Source organism: Chrysoperla carnea, chromosome 2 (assembly GCF_905475395.1).
Source record: "Chrysoperla carnea chromosome 2, inChrCarn1.1, whole genome shotgun sequence".
Classification (NCBI taxonomy): domain Eukaryota; kingdom Metazoa; phylum Arthropoda; class Insecta; order Neuroptera; family Chrysopidae; genus Chrysoperla; species Chrysoperla carnea.
The window spans coordinates 82,120,077-82,142,769 of record NC_058338.1 but is presented as its reverse complement, the minus strand read 5'-3'; the positions used below and the strand labels follow the sequence as shown (position 1 = coordinate 82,142,769).

General features: G+C 28.3%; 1 protein-coding gene across 1 annotated transcript; it reads left to right on the top strand.

The window, feature by feature from the left end:
* Positions 1-11,665: 11,665 nt before the first annotated feature.
* On the top strand, positions 11,666-21,349 carry LOC123292988 (luciferin sulfotransferase-like). The gene is made up of 2 exons (XM_044873703.1): positions 11,666-12,285; positions 20,407-21,349. Exons 1-2 carry the CDS (start codon positions 11,666-11,668, stop codon positions 21,347-21,349), a joined length of 1,563 nt encoding a protein of 520 aa, XP_044729638.1.
* The last annotated feature ends 1,344 nt before the right edge of the window (positions 21,350-22,693 follow it).

Sequence of the window (22,693 nt, the reverse complement as noted above, 5' to 3'; positions counted from 1 at the left end):
AAATCTAGTAATAGTATCGAGGTATCAATATTTTTGATATTTTTAGAAATTTATGAATTATATAGAATCAATTTCACCACCCTGCGAAATTTGAAGAACTAAAAAAAAAGAAGCTATATACCATCTATTTACCCTTAAAATTTTGCTGGATTCTGATTTAGTACAACCTTGTGTCCGACTTGTTTATCTTTTCTAATTAATACGTCACCGAGCTAGGGAATTTAAAAGTTTATATCGATATACTTACTTAGCCACGGAGGAAAATGACATATCCGTTAAATGACCATGGGGATTATTAATATTTCCAGTAAGAAATGTCATAATTATGTCCATAAAAAGCATAGAATGACAAAAATAAAGAATAGGTTTTAATTTAACAAATAATGAATCAGATATAATGAGCGTTGCTGGTGTTATTAAAAATGTCAATGTGTACATAATAATCATAATATTTTCCCAATAATATCTGGAAATAATCGAGATTTTGAGACTATTTTAGTAATTTACAAGTTGTGAAAGAACTTAAAATATAAACAATTAAAGTAGTCCGTCTGTCACGTGACTAGTTTAATAGTCAACTAGGCAATTTGTATGACGTAAATGTCTAAAAATATCGTAAACTAGGCAATTTGTATGACGCAATAAAATGCTCTAAAAATATCGTATAAGCGTCAAAAACCAAAATTTTTTTGTTTTCTTTTTGGAAAGACCTGTAAGGAAAAATTTCTTTTTGGATTATGAGAATCTATGAAAAATTTTCTTTATAATGAAACCATTTTTGAAGCTGAATCACCGATTAATTTTTGTACAATTTACATTATTGCGAGTTCTTAATATACTGTGATATAGGTATTTAACTTTCTCATTTAAAATTTAAAAAATAACTTTTTTTATCAAAAAAATCAATTAAAATATTCCTTAGTATCAAAGAAATGCTCTCCTTAAATTTTATGAAGAAATTCGAAGTAGAAAAAAAGTTATAGCCATTTCTCCACTTTTTCCATAGGAATTTCTGAACTGGATTTGGAATTAAAATTAAGTCATGTATTTTTATTATGGTCATTTAAATTTGATTCAGTAAAAGAAAATTACCTAAATTTACTTAATGGATGAATCATAAAACATTTTTTCTTATTATTTAATTGTTGATCGACTTCTGCGCGTACATTTCTAAAATTTTTATAATATATCAAGAAATTTGGGCAATCATGTATTACAAATAAGCGTATACAATATCGTATAAATTTATGGTAACATTTTTTACCAGGCCAATATGACAGAATTTGGTCATTTTCCGCTATTAACTCACATAAATGATTGTGAACTTTACGTGGCTAAAATCAAAAATTTGATTATAATTAAACAAATTATTGATAATAATTCCAAATTTTACTTAGGATTAAGGCTGTTCTATACACATTTTTGATTGGCATGAAAGTATTGTTTGATTGGCTTGAAACTAAGAATCCTCATAAATGTTCATTGGTGGAAACAAAAATTTATAAAGAAAGCGGTTTTCCGGATAAGAATGATTAAAGTTACAATTGAATTTCAAGCACTGCGATTATACCCTTTACTTTATCGATTTGAAATTTGGATTGGATTGCTTTTATTTTTCGAAAATTCTGTTAATTTTCCCAATTATTATTGTTCAGATTAAGATACTGTGGAATAAGAAAAAATACCTGGGTGTGAACAATGAAAATTGGTAAAATTAACAAGATTTCGAAAAATAAAAGTACCCATAGCAGGTAGAATATGAATACCTATATCATATCCAAATTTCAAATCGATAGAGTAAAGGATAAAAGCTTTGATGCCAATCAAAAATGTATATAGAACAGCCTTAAGTAATCAATAAAAAAGTATAATAAATAATTAAAATAATAAGAAATAATTTTATTATTATTGTATGACTACAAGTTTTTTATTTGATCTCAAAATTTTTCGAACTTGCATTCATTCTCAAGAGATTTAATTTTAAATTCGAACTTGCGTTCAAGAGAATGAACGAAAGTTCGAAAAATTTTGAGATCCAATAAAAAAACTTGTAGTCATACACTAATAATAAAATTATTTTTTATTATTTTAATAATTCACTATAATATAGTATGTACTACCAAAAACCTAATATAAATTCAATTAAAAAAGTATAAAATCTTTGAAAAAATAAGTCAAAATCGAGCTTTTTAACAATATTTATCATGTTGATACTGAAAATTTCAATGTATTTTTGTGTTTTATGTTATCGACTGCGTCCAGTCGATGTGAGTGAGCAATTTTGACCGAAAAGATTGTAGTTGCACTTGAGGAAAAAAAGAAAACTTAAAGAAAAAAAAAGGCAGTTTAAATTTTTTTGGGACTGTCTTGTTTTAGGTACTTGACAAAAAGGTAAAGGAAGGTAGCCCTTGTTTATGTAAAATTATCATTCCACATCGGGAACACGTGTCAATATCTTTAACTATTTTATTTTTAGTTTTAACATATTATTTTCTTTAAAAATGTTTTGCAAATAATAAATGAAAATTTTCTTTTTTCATTATTTTTTGCTGTAATAGATACGTATTGCTGGTCTGTGATTACAATTTTTAAATTAGGGGAGTTATTGAGCTCCCTTTTCTATCTTTCAACTAAACAAGTTTCTTGTTCGTAAATTTTCCCGATAAATTTAGATGTAGGTAGAAAGTAAAGTTTTCTAAATTTTATCTAAAGAAGTCAAAAAATAAAGTTTTTTATGTATTCTTTTTGGAAAGCGCGGTAAGGTAATGTTTTTTTTTTGTTTAAACAGAATCTTGGATAAATTTTCTTTATTTTGAAAACTTTTTTGAAGCTCAATCCCCGATTAATTTATGTACAATTAACATTATTGTGAGTTCTTCCATAAGGTACTGTGTTAAAAATCACATTTTTGAAATGCAATAATTCAAAATTTTGCTCCGCAAAAGGCCCCAAAACTGGGTTTATTGTGATCAAAGGACTTTGCACTATCATTTACCACAAAGAAAAAAAAATGAACATTCACCGTACTTGCTCAAACAGTCGGATTACTTTAACGTTATATATTATTACATCTTTTTATCCTTAGTATCATTCTCCGTTCGAAAGGATTGCACACTTTTTATTAAAAATGAGTCGAACTAGGTGGAATAATATACAGTCTAGTTGATGTCTTCTAATTGAGAGTTGAGGCTAGCTTACGAGATATTAAAAATACTTACAGTCACTTTATATTCTATATCCATTTATTTTGGTCCTAATTTTGATCGTAATATTTTGAAAATCCTTTAATTATTATTTGATTTTTGACAAGTGACATTATTGATATATGTCAAAATAATACATACATTTTTAGTAACCATAGAACTCATATGAATTTTGAATACAGACTCAACAGAATACAGCATCAATAAAACAGTCCTTTAGACCGAAAAATTAATGGGGATCCTGATCTAGGCGCAACTTGCAACGATTGTTGGGATTCTCTAAAAAAACATTTCTATTCTACTACGATAATTTGTTCGTTTACATTTATTTTGAAATATAACGATTAAAAATCTTTACCTCAAATTTGATCGCCATTTATATCAATACAAAACTAAAAATGCTTGATAAATGGCGCGTATAAGGTCACTTTTCCTTCCTTTGGAAACGAATTTTGAAAAGGGTCGAAATTCTGAACTACAAATACTTTTCTTTAATAGCCTCTCTGGACCCAAAATATATGAAAATTTTGGTTTCAGTTTTGTATTCATGTATTATCGATGGTACCTACCTTTAATCGGCCTGTTTCGATTAAATTTAGGCTCCCCCCAATTTACGAATGCAAAAAAAATCCATTAAATCGTTATGGTTCGAAGTAAAAGTAAATGAGAATTATCAGAATATTTAAATATGTATTTTAAAGGAATTGACGTGAGTTGCATCGACAGTTACGACTCATTTAGCGGGATAAGGACTGGTTTAGAAACTTTGAATTTTGGACATATAATTGGGTTGTTGAATAAAAAATAACAATCAATTTTTGTAGATATTTTATTTCAATTCTTTATTATAAATAATATTGAACTTCGCCAATTGAAATCTTTTTCAAAAGCTATATTTATAAATAAATATAAGTTAATTAAAATAAAATACATAAAATATACAAAAGAATTCACAGATTACTAACGTTATTTATACAAAGTGTGCTATTTTTGTGATGTAGTAATATTAAAATAAAAATCATGATGATTTTCTTCGGGCGTTTTCGTTTCCCTATTTTTAAAATTTAAACTTTTCTGTAAAAAATTTATTTACTCTTAAAATGTTTGAAATTAAATATCCATATACCGCAACTGAAACTGCAAATTATTACCATTGCTGCGAAAAAAAAATTATCAAAAAAATTACTTTCCCCCTCTTGACAGGGTGGAATTTACCCTAATTTATTCAAAAATTATTTTTGTGAATTTTAATAAATTTTGGATAACTTGAAAATGTTTTTATTTTCGAACTGCAATACGTAAAAGCATATATTTATTATAACGTAGAGGAATAAAACCAAAAGAATCAAGATAATCACGCATAATATCTGTTAAATCATTACGACTATTATGGTGAATACCTTGATCCCATTGACCAAAAATAAAATAAAATAATTATTTATATAATTGATCTTCACCAACTGGCAACCCAGTAACGAAAATTGTAACGATTTCTAGAAATGATTCATCTATCTTCATGATTTTCGATAGCTAACAGTGACTTCGGTAAGATAACTCGGCTTAGTTTTTCAGAAAATTTCTTTTTTCTGATTTCCTAGAAAAAATCATTTTTTACATGTGCTTAAAAATATTTTCAATTTAAAGTTATAAGTAATAATGATTGGTTGTCGCAAAATTATGCTGAGACGACAAAGCAGATGGACATAATGTCAATATAAGTAGCAAGATATTATGTCTACTGCTTTGTAGCCTTAACAGAATTAAAATTTCTTCGACAAATTTGTATAAACGTTGAATTGTCCATTTTAACAGCCAATGTGACAAGCATAATATTGACATCGAATATTTATCAATTATATGTTTGTCACATCGAATGTTTAAACGGATTTGACGATCAATTTTTGTAGGTATTTTATTTCAATTCTTTATCATAATTAATATTGAACTTCGCCAATTGAAATCTTTTTCAAAAGCTATATTTATAAATAAATATAAGTTAATTAAAATAAAAGACATAAAATATACAAAAGAATTCACAGATTACTAACGTTATTTATACAAAGTGTGCTATTTTTGTGACGTAGTAATATTAAAATAAAAATCATGATGATTTTCTTCGGGCGTTTTCGTTTCTCTTTTGAAAACTTAAACTTCTCTGTTAAAATTTATTTAATCTTAAAATGTTTGAAATTAAATACCCATATACCGCAACTGAAACTGCAAATTATTACCATTGCTGCGAAAAAAAAAAATATCAAAAAAATTACTTAGTTTGACTTTATTATCATCCCTCTCCTCATGTATCGAAAGTCCAACGTAGCTTTTGAACTAGTACGCCCTTCCTTCTCTTGACAGAGTGAATTCACCCTAATTTATTCAAAAATTATTTTTGTGAATTTTAATAAATTTTGGATATCTTGAAAATGATTTTATTTTCGAACTGCAATACGTAAAAGCATATATTTATTATAACGTAGAGGAATTAAACCAAAAGAATCAAGGTAATCACGCATAATATCTGTTAAATCATTACGACTATTATGGTGAATACCTTGATCCCATTGACCAAAAATAAAAAAATCATTTTTTACTGTGCTTACAAATATTTTCAATTTAAAGTTATAAGTAATAATAATTGGTTGTAGTAAAATTATGCTGAGACGACAAAGCAGAAGACATAATGTCAGTATAAGTAGCAAGATATTATGCCTACTGCTTTGTAACCTTAACAGAATTAAAATTTCTTCGAAAAATTTGTGTAAACGTTGAATTGTCCATTTTAACAGCCAATGTGACAAGCATAATATTGACATCGAATATTTATCAATTATATGTTTGTTACATCGAATGTTTAAACGGATTTGACGATAAATATAGTCATGTAAAAAATTAAATATCAATTAAATTTTCATGAAAATTAATTTTTATATTATTTATATTATTCTACTTTTAAATATTTCTACTTAAATATGTTTCTACTTTTAAGAACTGTACCTATTTTAAAAATTTTATACTCTAAATAAATAGAAAAAGAAGAAAATTTAAAGCAGAAAAAAAAAATTAGAAGATAATAAGAGAAAAAAATGTTTTGGATTAGCTCAAAATCGTAATTCTAAAACTTATTATTATTTACTTACATGCAGAACAATTTTGAAAATTAAAAACTAATATATACCCCAAGATTATAAATGATTTTGAATTATTTCTAGATCTAACTTCCTAATTATTTTCCAAATACATTAGACTTTACTGTTAGAATTCTAAGGAAGAACTGTTGGTCAATTTACGAATAATTTTAATTAAAAAAAATCCCTATTAACCATTTTAAAAGTAGGGATAAATTATATTTTAGCCAAGGTATTAAATTTAAAAACAAAAATAGATTAATAATTTTCTAATATGAATATTGTTTAATTTTTGCTATCAATTAATAATAAAGGGTTTTATATTTCGTAATTTGTTCGTAGAATCATATCAGTTAAAATAGTTTAATATTTCTAATATATTTTTATTCCGTCTTGATAGTAAAAGTAAAATTAATAATTTTTTCTAATAACTACTTCAGACTCTTTATTTTTTTAGTCTCGCAAGAGAGGAATGTTATAGTTTTAAGCTTTTTGCAGGGAAACCTAACTTTAACCTGTTCTAATATATTTTTTCATGCTACTTTATTGAACTTTAACCTGCAGATTAGAAAGGTAGGCCAATCTTTGGATTTTAGATATCTGTCCTGCTTTTAGAGATCGTCAGTTCTTCTTAGTTCAAATATGCAGTAAAAGTTCTACTAATTAATTAACTATTAATTTCATTAAATATTTAATCTCGGGAAAAGTTAATTTTAAGACAGTTGGAATTTGAATGCGTATTTGATTTTTTTATTTAAATTTGGTAGGCATAAAGTAAGCCTGACACCCGCTTGGTGTATATGACCCAAAAATGATGCAAAAATTACTTTTCTTAGCAATATGTATTATATATTATATATCATTACCAGGCAGTTTTGCTGTTACTTAAACCGCGCTGTTAATATGATTTAAATATATAATTAAATAATCTAATTTTAATTTGTCAGACAAAAATTCGGTTGCTTTACAGCCTTAAAAAAAATTTTCGAAAACGTTGCCTGACCACGTATTATAATATTTTGTGATTTTTTTTCTTTTTTTACGGCTTTACGTCTGCTAAAAGAAAGATATTCGGTTATTGACATAACATTGTAGGCAAAACAGTCTTCCATAGTAAACAAGTGGACATTTAAAAACTTTACGAATTATTTGCTGATGACAAATATTGTTTCTAGAATATTTTCACAATAATTTTTGGTAATTTGAGATTTATAATGCTTATGTTATTATGTCTTTCGTAAAAACAATGGAAATAAACAACTTGGTAATTATAGTAGATATCGTATATAACTTTTATCGTTTAAATATTGATAAATTTGAAATTTATACAGGCTGTATCTGAAATGTCTTTACATTACCCTGCCACCTAAAGCATGACTCAAATTAAATATAATTAGATAAACAAGTTAAAACATACAATTGACTGAGTTAATTGTTGAAATACCATGTATAGATAGTGTTTATTACTCTGTCACATTACACCTACATACATGTCATTCATATATAACTGATATTCCCATATAATACATACTATACAATTTACGCCTATTTTGCGCCTTCAAGGGTAAACAGTGATGTTTAAGAAAAAATGCTTTAAACAAAAGTTGATTATTTTTTTATAAGGAACATTTTTTACATTTAAACTTTTGTTCTATCTCTAACGGTTAACAAGATGGGTCCAGCGGACCCAAGACCCAATTGACCTATGTCGTGTTCATTTACGAACTCGACTTTTTACGTCCTGAGTACGCTGTAAAAATTTCAGCTTGATTTTTTTTTCGATTTTGAGTTATCTTGTTGATAGACGGGCGGACGGACGGACAACCGGAAATGGACACATTAGTTGATTTTCATGAACACCTATACTAAAATTTTGTTGGTAGCATCAATATTTTCAAGCGTTGGGACTGAACAAACTTGTGACTAAACTTAGTGTACCTTGAGATACATTACATATATACATGGTATAATAAGAGCCATCACTAAAGTGGTAAGTAATTTCAATCATTTTTAACGAATTTTTGTAAAATTTCTTGTAGAAACACTGATTTACTAAACAAATACTCATATCAATAATTGTTAGCCATGATAAAATTCATAAATTTGCTAATTATCATTTTTTATAGTTTATATACAGCGCGAGCGGGCCTACTTAAGTTGGCTACATATGGAAAAATTTTTTAATATAAGGTTTACGAAAAAAAGTTCTTTATAAACAAGTGAAAACAAATACAAACATGTGACACATTACACATACAAACATGTGACACATACATAACTGTTAATCAAGTATAGTACATATTATAAAATTTCCGCCAAATTGGCGCCCTCACGGGTAAACAGTGATGTTTACGAAAAAATGTTTCAAACAAAAGTTGTTTAATTTTTGATAAGGAACATTTTTTACATTTAAACTTTTGTTCTATCTCTAACGGTTTACAAGATGGGTCCTACGGACCCAAGACCCAATTGACCTATGATGCTCATCTACGAACTTGACCTCACTTTTTACGTCCTGAGTACGCTGTAAAAAATTTCAGCTCGATATCTTCTTTCGTTTTTGAGTTATCGTGTCCACAGACGGACGGACGGACGGACAACCGGAAATGGACTAATTAGGTGATTTTATGAACACCTATGACAAAATGTTTTTTTCTAGTATCATTATTTTTAAGCGTTACAAACTTGGGACTAAACTTAATATACATGGCATAAAAAGTCTGCTTTCGAAAATATTAATATTCAGCAATGCACTTTTAACATCAAATTTACAGGATCTCCACAAATTGAAAATGTTCGATAGGAATGTTAATGGTCGTATAAAAATGTAGACCATTTAGAACAGATAGGAGAAGGTGGTATAAATGATCCTCCTAAGAAAAAATGTAGTTTATAGCCAAACTATTTGACATATGTACAACGTCGAAATATTTTCGAGTTCTTTATTCAAATGTTACAATATGGGTATGTAAACTTTTGATCTGTTCAAATTTTTGGAACTATTCAATATTTCTTAAAAGGAATCGTTTTGACCGACCTTGTAAGGATAGTGGGTTTTATCAAACAGTTCACATAAAATATTAACTGTTCTTTTACAATGCACCAACGATAAGTATGAAAACAAAAATCACTGGTAAATTAATCTAAATCACCACATTCAAGACCAGTTACACGATGGGGGATCATTTTATCTATTATAATTTTATACACAAAATAGGGATCATTTCAGCCTATATAAAGGTGATAATTTTACCCGTAACGACATATTTGAATTTCAAATTTGATTTGTCTTCCAAAAATTGACTTAATTTAAAAATTTCAATTTATCTTCAGGCCCTGAATTCATTAAAAAAAAAATTAGAAGCTCTATTAAAAGTAAAATGGAAGTTTATTGTTAATTTTATAATTCGATAAATATTCCGCCGGCTGGATGTATTTGCCAGACAATAACTTGAAAAGAAAATATTTTTCTTTTAAAAAATTATCATGATAATAACACAACGGTAATACTATAAAAACAATGATTCACTTTGAAGACGATTCATCATTGTGTATTTATTTGCATAATGTATTCAAGTTAAAAAAATATTTGCCTAACATTTTAACATGATAAAAATAACTTATTGCTTTTATCTTTTTTAACAAATACTAAAATCGTTTTATTAGTCTGTCATAAAATATATTATTAAAATGCAACATATAAAATATAAATTAATTAGTATTGTCATAAACATTCAATTGTCAATCAATACATATAGGTATTTTTTTGCAAATATACAGGATACTAGAGTGATACCCACCCGCTTCGCTGATATCCTTTGTATAACACTCCAAATAATGGTAAGGATTGTTTTATAAAGGTAAAATATATGTATGGTTTTCTATTTTTTTAAATGTATAATAATAGTCATAATTATTCATTGAGTATATCAGAGAAGTTGGCCGTGAAATATTTTATGTAATTTATGGTAATGTCAAATTAAAATAATTAACAATTTTTTATTTTTTATTAATATATCTTTATAAATTATATCTCATGTGTAATTCTGAAGTATGAGCTATATTGCTGTACAGTTTCATTAAAAACCATTCGCTAGTTTTAGCGTGAAAGCGTAACAAACAAACAAACAAACATGCTTACTTTCGCATTTATAATATATATGAGATATACGAAAAAATAGCACAAAGTATTTAAATAAAAGATTTAATATATAGGGTGTCACGTAGCGACCTCCTTCTGACAATATGAAGAACAAAATTTTAAACAAAAAGTAATTTTAAATATAATCCACAATTGATATTAATTAATTACACCTATAAAAAGGTCTTACTCCAGGAAACTAGGGTTTTTTCGGGCAATAGTCCCAAGAAATTTTTCGGTTTCATTGGGATATTTGGAAAAGAGCACTAATTTTAATGAAAATTTTTGTAACTTGTTTATAGGATCCCAAGGAACATTCAGCCTAAGCCTGGTCATAGAATGGCTTAGGACCCTAAAGGGATGTAGATGCAGCCAAAAAATTTTTTAAAATGTTAATTTTGCTTTAAAATTGACATATAAAATTTTACTTTCATTGCAACAAAACGGCAAACGCTGATTACGATTCTGATGTCAGATTACACGAATTCAGTCACGGTACCAGTACGTAATCATTAAATATTTTTATCTAATATTCTCTAAAAACTACTTAAACCTTGATATAATTGTGTAAATGTAAATTTAGTCAAAATTCCGTCAGCCTATATTATTTACCCAAAGGGGCCGTTCAAGTATTACGTAAGCACCAAGGGTGGGTCTCTGTTTTGCTTATTTTGGATGACATGGGGGGTGGGGGGTCTAGATGATGATTACGTCATCGTTAGTTATTTAAGTTTTTTCGGGGATTCCCGCAAATAATACATATGCGTAGGCACTCGCTTTGAGAACTGATTAGGGGAATTACCGCGCACACGGAAAAAAAAATACGTAACAGTAACAAATAAAAATCTGTAGTAGTAACAGTCTCGTTGCTCTGTTACAGTAACAAAAAAAATCTGTTGTGGCTACAGATTTTAGTCTGTTAATGCTACAGTCTCGACATTCTGTTACAGTTACAGAAAAAATCTGTTGTGGCTACAGATTTTAGTTTGTAAATGCTACAGTCTTGATACTCTGTTAGATTTACAGACAAAATTTATTTTAGTTACAGACTTTAAGTTTTTAAATGCAACAGTCTTAGTTTTCTGTTGTATTTACAAACTAAAATTTACAATAATGACAAACAAACGCTTCTCGAACTTGAAGAGTTTCGACCATTAGCAAAAACTGACCATGGACTAGTAAAACCAGTAGTAATTATGACGGTTGATGGAGGGCCAGATGAAAATCCGCGTTATCAAAAAGTCATAGGGTTTGCTATACAACATTTTAAACGACATGATCTCGATGCATTGTTTATAGCTACCAATGCTCCTGGAAGGAGTGCGTATAACAGAGTAGAGCGAAGAATGGCTCCTCTGAGTCGGGAACTGGCTGGTTTAATACTGCCTCATGACCATTTTGGGTCTCATTTGGATGAACGTGGCATTACAATTGATGAACAATTAGAAAGATATAATTTCGAATTTGCAGGAAATGTATTAGCTGAAGTATGGAGTTCAATGGAAATTGATGGCTATAATGTTACTGCAAAATATGTTGAGGCTGATGAACAAGATGTTCCTGAATTTCCAGACATTAAATGGTACTCAGAACATGTGCGTGAAAGCCAATACTTGCTTCAAATTGTAAAATGTAAAAATACAGAATGCTGTCGTCCAAGAAGTGGCCTATTCAGATTACTAGACAACAGGTTTCTTCCACCACCTGCAAAAGTAAAACAAACAGTTGATGACTTGGTTTTGGATGAAGGAGGACAATTTCTTGATCTTCCAGTCAATTTAGCTCTACGCTTGAGTACTACCCTCAAAGATTTTTTGCAAATGCCCTACGATTATTTTTGTCCGGCGGTAAAATTGAGGCTCTCAAGCCGAACATGCAAAACGTGTGGTCTTTATCATGCTTCCGTCAAATCATTAAATCGTCACATCGAGAAGATCCATAAAAAAGTAAACACGCCCACAGAGGGAAAAGTTAGACCTGTAAGAGTCGCTGCTCGTCGTGCTAATGAACTGATGTGCATTATTCAAAATTTAGAGCACCAAGATGTTGAATGGCTCGATGAGAGTGACGTAGACATTCCAAAATCGGATGAAAGTGAGTAGACTCACAACACTGAGCAGCAATCCAATGTCATCGATAACTTAGAATCATGGATTCAGGTTTCATGGACTGAAGACTGTTAATGTGTTCCGAAAATATTCTTTATGTTAGTTATGTTCTTTATTTCTGATTATATTTTTTTGTCATTTACTCTATGTGTATCAGTTAAACCTAATATTTTCATGAATTTTCCTATTTTAAAAATAACAATATAAAAAAACATTTATTACTAAAAATGTTTACGTAAGCATAGGGGGAGGGGGTAAGTGCTTTGCTTACTTTTGATGACAAGGGGGGCGGGGGGGGTAAAAAATGGTAAGAAATCTGCTCACGTAATACTTGAACGGCCCCAAATCTCTAATTCCAAAGAAACAGTTTTTCAACTTCACTACATATTTGGCATTTGCCGAAAATCATTCAATAAATGAAAGTTTCTTTCCATGAGTTTAACTCATCCCAAAATGAATGCAATCCATTCCTTTTTGCGAGATGATTCAATGTTCGATGTATGATGTTCGCAATATATAGGATATCGAATTTGAATGATGTACCCGATGATATCGCCTTTGCAGTTACAATATAAATTTTTGTAAATCTGGTTCTTTTAAGGATGTACGAGCGCCAGTGCAATTTTGGATAAAATGCTTGATTTTTCTTTATATAAAGTTGGACTAAGTCTAAGTCAATTCTGAAAATTTTAGAGGTGTTACCCGATTATTTAAATAAATAAATGACTTCAAAAGTAGACATATTTAACATTGGTTTTCTGGTAAAACGGTAGATGGATGATATGTTTTGAAACCCGTTGTGCGTGACAAACTAAGAGTGTATGAGCACGGTAGTATGGACTCGAATGTAAAAAAATATATTTTTGCCATTTTGATGGTGAATTGTGATATAACTTGACAATATATAACGAAAAGTAAGAGTAAAATTTTTCGATAGCTGGAGTAATTTTCAAAATATCGAAAATTTTGTTTAATTATTTAGCTTTCAATATTTCAAAAACCAAGCCAGATATTGAAAAATTTTATTATTATTTTTCGTTTACATTCATGTATTTATAGCAAAATTCACCATCACGGTTCAAAATAAGGTACAAATAATTTTAACCACAAGTCTAAACTTGCCTTAGCGCTCGTACTACATCAAAAAAAAAAAAAAAAATACAAACATATTTTATTGTGTTTGTAACGACCTAGTGATTATTATTTCTGATTGATCTTTAGATCAGGCATGGGTAAATGTTACTCAGAGAAGTCCCTCAGACTTCTGTAACTAAATAACCAATAGAAATTAGAGAAACTGAGATAGGTAGAAAAATTGTATATCCATCTCGCTTCCTCCTCTATGAGCAATGCGGACTTGGGTAAAGAGACACACAATAAAGTTTATGGCACAAAATAAAGTTATAGCAATGGTGGATTGGATTCTTAGCTACAGAACATTATTTTGATTACGCTAACAACCACCTTTCTTCATCTTCATATCTAGTTCCTCTTAAAGCATCTGTGAAAAAGCATCAAAGATCCCTATACATATATAAAATGTTGAACAATGTACGCAATAAAAATACAATTAAAATTTACATACCAGCAGCATATTAACCAGATTGTAGCCTGAAATAGCAATAAAGTATTTACATGTTTATTATTATTTGCATATGAAAATGTTTTAGAATCTGACATAACTACCAATCTTTCGTAGGTATACTTTGTTTATTTTGTACAGATTAGCTTTATAAATCTTGTTTTTAGTCTCTATATTACTCAAATAGGTATTATCCTGTCATTATTACATATAGTTGTTTGAAAACTACCATTTATGGTCTGGATATTGTTATTATTATTATATATTTGCATATGTTAGTGTTATTATTTTTTAAATATATCCGTCTTTCTTACGGCTATGCGTTAGTTAACAAACAAAGAGGCTGTAATACCTATATGTAGATAAAAGCCAATCAGAGGATGTGAAGCGATTAATTAAATATAATCTCAGATTTACTTAAATTATAGCAAAATGTTGCAAATGATGTTTAAATAATTATTGTTTCATATCCTCGAATTTAAAAAAATTGTTACAATATCCGGTGATGCAGAGATAAATTCTCTACCTTCCTAGAACTTTCTGTTTTACTATTGCTTTAGTGCATTTTCTCGTCGAAAAATCATTAATGATTTCGATAAAATCCAGCTCCCAAAGTAAATCACTTTCAATTCTGAATACGGATAACTATGACAAGCTTTTGTGAAGGCCCCTCTTTTGTTGACGCCCTGGAGCATCAGCCCCCGATGCCCTCTCTTAAATCCGGACCTGACTACGTGTCAAGCTCTTCACAGTTTTTCTTTCTAGCGGAAATACAACGAATTGAGTTTACGCAATGCAAAACTACTTGGTTTGTGCAAAAAGCTCTTCACCTCCATATAAATCTGTATATGAAGGTATTGTGTGTGTGTTTAAAAAAAAAATAAAATAACATGCTTAGATATTTGATGTGTACTCATGTAATCAAAAATATTGAATTTATCTAAAAAATTAAAATTGACGCAAAATAAAAGTAAATCCATTTCAATCATTCTATTCTCTCTTTGACTTCCAGAAAATCACTAAAAAAGAAATTTAAAACATTTAATTCCTTGAAGTTGAAATGACGTAGTTAAAAAATCGGGACAGCACTTATTTTTAAGATCTTGATGTACTGAAAATTATTCGGCATCGTCCCTATGCGGCACCGAAAACCCTGTTTTAAGTTTCTCGCAGTACCTGAGTCAGCTAAAACCAGGTTTTCTCTGCTATCCTCCAGCATTCCATTTTTTATGGTTGACGAAATTTTCACGGGAGGTTCTAGTACGATCCCGCGACAGGGGATGCTAGTACTCTATTAAAGGTTTAATCGGAAATGTGAAGACAAAAAATAAAAAAACTATCAACTATGAAATATTTTTTAAAATTTGTAGGTTCCCTTAAAAAAACCTTAGCTTTATCCTGTATCTAAAATAGAAAACATCGCATTAGAATTTTTGTAAAAAATATTTTTTGCAAATTTGATCCACTAGACTAGCTTGTATACATATTCTTATGAAATGTATCACTTTAATGGTAAGAAAGACCCAATCTAACGATAGAGGAAATAACTATGGGTTAATATAAAAATTTTTGACAGAAGACAAATTTTGTTAAAGAATTATATAAAACATTAAAATAATTGTTGTTATCGCTGTAGTGTGCCGATGTGAAATTCTTCTGTTACAAATTGTTGGCAAACTAATTATAATTAATTAATTAGTAATAAATTATGCAAACAAAATGTAAAATATCAAACTTTTAAATCTGTCTGCGACGGTACATATGCAATTAAAAAGTTTACTCTGTCGGTGACTGTACTTTATTTTTTTCAACTTTGTTATTTATTTTTTTTGCAACTGTTAGTTCTAAAAATTGTCACCAGTCACCCGAACAGAGCTCAGTGCAATTTGATTTAAAATCAGCCTCTTTAAATTTTAAGCGTCATAAGGAAAACATCTTGGAATAATTAATTTAAATTATTTATTCCAAGATGGATACTCTTTTTTTTTAACACACCTTTAGTGTGTGGCAATAATTAAATTATTTAATTTTTATAATTCATTTAATTAATTCTTATCAAGAATTTATATTTTTGAATACGACAGTTTAAACATATATTTTTGTTAAATGTCGTTTATTGAAAACACACAATTATACAGAGTGTAAAAGGGACATTCTGTAATAATTTAAAAATTGTGTAACTTTATATTATTTTCCTTTGTATGTTTTTTGTGGCGTTTAGAATTTTATTTGTGAGCACAATTCCTTATAAAATGTAATTTTATGGAATTGTATTCACTGTGATCACAAACTACATACAGGTAACATTTTATTATATATTTAGATATGTTAATTTTTGTTCTAAATTTATATCGAAAGATTTTTTTCAAAAACTTTGTATTTTGGCTTTAAATTCAACATGTGAAATTTCATGTAAGTTTCAAGTTCAATTACGTTATGTAAAACATTTTATATTTTTTTGAATTAATGAAATAAACAAACTTTATATTTTTTTTATTTTAAACGTGGACTTTTTTATTTGTATTGTTAATACTTTCTGGGGGGTAATCGCCTTCGGCGTTATCTTTGGGCCTAGCACGCAGTTTGATCTGTTTCGGTTTTATTTTCAGACCGGGATGTTTCCCTTTAGTGACACTGTTTAATATTTCTTTTTTTTTGATTTGGTAAATATTAATCCGAGTGTTCTGGGGGTTGCGAGGAATTTTGGCTGAGGCTTACTTCTTGTTCTCGACGCAAGTCGAGAAACAATTAAGTATTTAAATTTAGGCAAGAGAAAAAATTCGTTTCTTTTTTTAATTTCCTCACCAAAACATTAAATCCCGCAACACTTCAAAAAAAAAAAAATTAAAAAAATCGCTACTTAAGTATATACAATTATATAAGAACATAAAAGTTAATATAAAAAACTAGAAAATCTATTACAATTATAGAAGACTAAAGGAGCAAATACTGCATGCACATTAAAATGTAAAATGAAGTTGATATCTTTTGTCTTTTCATTCAATGAAAAATTCAGCTGATTCTATAACAGATTTAAATTTACTACTCGTGGTGCTGATATCTTAGCGTTAAAATTCTATATGTCGTTTTGCAAACCAATTTACCGTTTATAAAAGTTCGCTTGATAAGTTGCTCTGGGCAAATCTATCCCATTTAAATTTTTATAATATAAAATTATTAATTTTGATATTGAATGAAGATTTTTAAGTTTTTATTTCAGAATGGTTGAAAATTTTCCAACCTAATATGTTTTTTTAATCAAGTCACCTGCTTTGGTTATATTGTATGAGACAAGTGAATTGTGGATGTCCGTTCCTTTAAGGAAGGCTATATCTTATATGTAAATTAGAATTTACATACCTAGTTATATAAATATGGTAAATACTTTACGCCTATTTTGATTCTAAACATAGAGTGATCAGAAAAATAATGCAAATATAATAAGTAAAAAAGAATTCACAATTGAAACAAAATACATTGTTCGTTTGAACATTGGCTATGCGTTTTATGGAGGTTTGAAGAGACTTAGCAAATAGCAAAATAGGTTACAAACCTCCAAGTAAGAAAAAAAATGTTAATAAAAAATACTTTTTAAAGGACAAGTTTTTATTGTACTAAAAAGTAGAAAATAATTTTATCTATAAGTCACTCATACCCGACTATTTGTAAAAGCTTGAGGTGGTTAATTTAAAATATCAAAAATGAATCGGAACGCCTCATCTACTCCACATGCCTATATACTTTTCGATTCATCCTTGATATTAAGCACCTCAAGCTTTTACAAATAGTCGAGTATGAGTGACTTATAGATAAAATTATTTTCTACTTTTTAGTACAATAAAAGCTTGTCCCTTAAAAAGTATTTTTTATTAAAATTTTTAATTTAAGACTAAGAAAATGTATTTATATAAAATATATTGGAAGCGATGGGAAAATCAGGAGAACGCAACCTTACCATGCATTGTCATCTAAACTAAATGTGCATTTAAAATTTCAGCTAAATCGATTGAAGATATCCACTTCAAAATTGAGTTCAAAGAAAAAAGCTCTGAAGTGGCCAAGGCAAAGTCCCATATTCATGACACCAGATTATAGGTACTTTTCTTTGCATCAGCGAATAGGATTAAATTTACTTAAGACTGTTCTATACATATTTTTGATTGGCGTGAAATCATTCTTCACGATTCTTATAATTTTTTAAGAATCCTCTTAAATATTCATTGGCGGGAAAAAAAATTTATAAAGAAAAGCGGTTTCCCAGATAAAAATGGTAACAATTGAATTTCAAGCACTGCGGTTATCTCCTTAACTCTATCGATTTGAAACTTGGATATGTTATAGGTATTCATATTCTACCTACCTTGTGTACTTTTGTTTTTCAAAAATTTTCAAAATTTCTTTGTTCACACCCAGATACTACTACCTTTAACAGGTTTTTCGAAAAATAAAAGTACCCAGGGCAGATAGAATTTGAATTCATATAACTTACTCAAATTTCAAATCGGTAAAATAAAGGGTATAATCGCAGTGCTTGAAATTCAATTGTAACTTGAACCATTCTTATCTGGAAAACCGCTTTTCTTTATAAATTTTTTTTTCACCAATGAATATTTAACAGGAAAAATTATAAAGTTTCATACTAATCAAAGGATGATTTCACGCCAATCAAAATAGTGTATAAAACAGCCTTAAACAATACTTGATGCAAATTATATTCAGAATAACTATTTTACGAAATAGTTAACATAGGTGTCGTATATTTTATTATTTGCAAAATAAAATCTTGTAATATAATATTTAATATTGAAAATATTATATTTATTAAACGATAATTTGCATTAATTTATTTAAGTATGAATACAATATACCAATTAAAACTTAATCATTTTAACTGCTTTTTTGATAACAAATTTATACAACAATAAAAAAAATTCTATAAAGTGTCGAGAAAGGTTCATGCTGTACTGCATTCAGGTTTTAAAACTTGATAATTTACAAAATTTTTGTTCACAAACAGAAACCTAGTATTATGCATATTATTCGAAAATTCAATTAAAAGCTAATTAACCCCTCAAGAGAGGAGATTGTATCAACATTCTAACTTTGGAATCGTGAACAGCGATCCCAAAAACTTTCGAGCATACTTTTTTGACCCATTTTATTGAATATTTTCAAAAATCACAAAATTATAAAATTTTCAAAATAAAAAGTGGTTTTCTGGCCAATAGCAATGGCCAAACTTTCTAGCGACACCAAGTTTGATGTAGATTTTGATCTATGCTCTCTGAACTTTTATATTTTTAAATTGGTCTGAAAAGGTTGAGGCACAAAAAATTCCACTTAAAATGCTAAAATGAATTTGGGTAATATTTTGAAAATATCAAATAAAAGTTTTAGAGCATAAAATTTTAGGTCTAACTCTTAAAATTGGATTTCTTAAAAAAATTACAGACAATTGTAGAGAGAAAAAAAAATTTTTTTTCATCTCTATTAAAAGTGAAGTTGACTGACTAGCTGACTAAAGTATACATTAGTTTCAACTTTGATCATGAATTTTGATAAACTTCATGAATGAAGATGAAAAATAAGAATAAAATTTTTCGATTTCTACCTTACTTTTCGAAATATTAAATAATTAAACAAAATTTTCATTTTTCAATATTTTGAAAATTACTCCAGATATCGTAAAATTTTATTCTTACTTTTCGTCTTATATTGTCAAGTTTTAACATAATTCACCATCAAATTAAAAATATAAATTTAACATCCATTTACCGTCTTTCCATAAGACTATTGTTAAATATGCCTACTTTTAAAGTCATTTATTTATTTAAATCATAGGGCAGCCCCCCTAAAATTTTCAGAATTGATTTTGACATAGTTCAATTGCATATAAAAAATCCTTATAGAAGTACATCCTTAACTTGATATTTTCAGTAGATACCTTACGTTATAAGCCCGAACCAGCCTAGTAGCACAATTTCGTTACACAGGTTAAATATCTGTTGGGAATCTCTTTTAGAAATTCGAATTTACGGAATCCTAAATCAATATTGATGAATACTTAACATATTCGTGTGACGTGAAATTTGAGCTGTAAAAAAACATTGAAAAAAATATATAAAAACCATTTCAAGTCAATTGCAAAAATAATTTATTTTAAAAATACATATCTACATACTTAAATTACAAATAATCAAAAACATAAAACAAAAATGGAACCTATCGAAAAAATCGATCCAAACAGTGACGATCCAGCCGATCAAATTTTATATAAACATTATTTAAAAGTTCGTAATGGATATTTATTAGTGGGTCCAAATAAAATTCTATTACCAACTGGCTACGAAACTTACGCGGATCGCATTAAAAACTTCCAAATACAACCGGATGATGTATGGATTACTGGCTACCAAAAATCTGGAACAAATTGGTTACAAGAATTAGTATGGTGTATTGGAAATAACTTACATTTTGAGAAAACTATCACATTATTCCAACGATTTCCAACATTGGAAGCATCAATGTATTTCGATACAAATAAAATGGATTTATCGCAATTACCGCAACATTTAATCGATTCATTCGCATATTGTGATCATTTAAAATCGCCACGATTTATTAAAACACATTTACCGTACTGTTTATTACCGGATGAAATTCATACGAAAAAGCCGAAGATGATTTACATTGCTCGAAATCCACGTGATATATGTGCGTCGTATTTTAACAATGCAAAGTTATTCGAATTCTTTTCGGGCGATTTAAATGATATAGTTAAATTATTCGTTAATGATAAATTAATGTTTGCCCCGTATGTGAAACATGTAGAAGAATTTTGGAATGCTTCGAAATTGGAACCAGATCGTATACTATTTTTACGGTATGAAAATTTAAAATTACATACACGTGATGTTATTAAACAAGTTGGTGAATTTATGGAGAAACCATTAACCGAGGAAAATATCGATCGCCTAGAAAAACATATTGATTTTGAAGAAATGAAAAATAATTTAGCTGTAAATCGTCGTGCTATCAAATTTTTAAATGTACATCCTGATTCACATTTTATACGTAAAGGTGCAATTAATTCGTATAAAAATGAATTATCAGATGAATCGATTAAAATGTTAGATGAATGGGTTGAGAAAAATATTGTTGGTACCGAATTAGAATTTTTAATTCAATGAATATCCAATAATAGTATATAGGGTACTTTCGGTAGTGAAAAATAAATTATGAAATTTGAAAAAAGTTAAAATTTATGTAAAAATATACTTAAATATTCTGATTTCGAATCATAAAAGCACATTTTTCTTTTATAATATTAAAATTAAAAATTGTAATATATAAACTGTATATCACGTGACCTAAAACGCGGGCTAACCCTGATGTGATGTCATATCGGTATGAACCATAGACCAACAGCTAGTTCACTGTAGACAGCTGGTATAATATATCCATAGAAAATCAATATTTATATTTATTATAATTAGTTGTCTAGGAATATATCTGTCAAACTTATCTGTGTTATTTTGTATAATGATACCGGTATTACGTCACCAAATTAAATGCCCACGTTTTTGACAGTTTAAAAAAGGTTTAAAATTTAATTTAAGTTTTTGGCAAGAAATCTTTTTATTAGCCAAATCAACATTTTTAAGGACTTTTTCAAATATAGTATACTATCCTATTATTCATAATACGAAATATCGATGATTTTTTTTTGGCTTTAATAAAACCTCATTCATGTCAAAAACAGCAGAAAAAAAATATTTTTCGAATAACTATAAAAAAACCAAGATAAAGCCCTTCAAAGATTATTTTTTGTTTGTTTGTATCTCTTTCTATCAAAAAAGAATTTATCATTGAGTTTTTATGACAAACATAGCATATGACGTCAAAAACTATGTCTCATCTCTCTGTCTTATTAGTAGTTTAAAATGATTATAATTCTTGGCTGATTTTAATTTTAGTTTCACTTTTGGTCATTCCTTTTATGTAAATTTCATATTTTGTTAAGAAATGCAAAAAAAAACATCATCGATATTCTCTGTTAGAAATTATAGACACTCAAAGCTGAGGTTCAACGGAAGAGTATTGTACATCGTTAATCAAATACTTAAATGTAATTAATGTTTTCCAAGTTTGGATTTAAAATAATAATATTTTTTGTTAAGGTAGTTCTTTCGCTGGCTGGAAGTAAATTGTGAATTTTTTTAAATGAACAATGGCGGCGAAAGGATCTTCTTTATTCAATTAAATAAGCATTAGACAGACTTCTTAATTCCTGCTAGTATTTTTTTCTAGTTTATTATTTATTTCTCAATAAATTTCACGAAAACTTATATAAATTTTAGTGCGAAAACAGAAACCTGAATATTTCGAAAAACTAATTTTCAGTTATTATATTCACTCCATCTAATTGATAACTCGTAGTAGGTATAATTCAAGAAAAGTTGGTAGGGTCTTACTTTCTCGTAAGACTGTCAATAAATGTTATCAATTTTGAAAAAAATTTCACAAAAATTTAT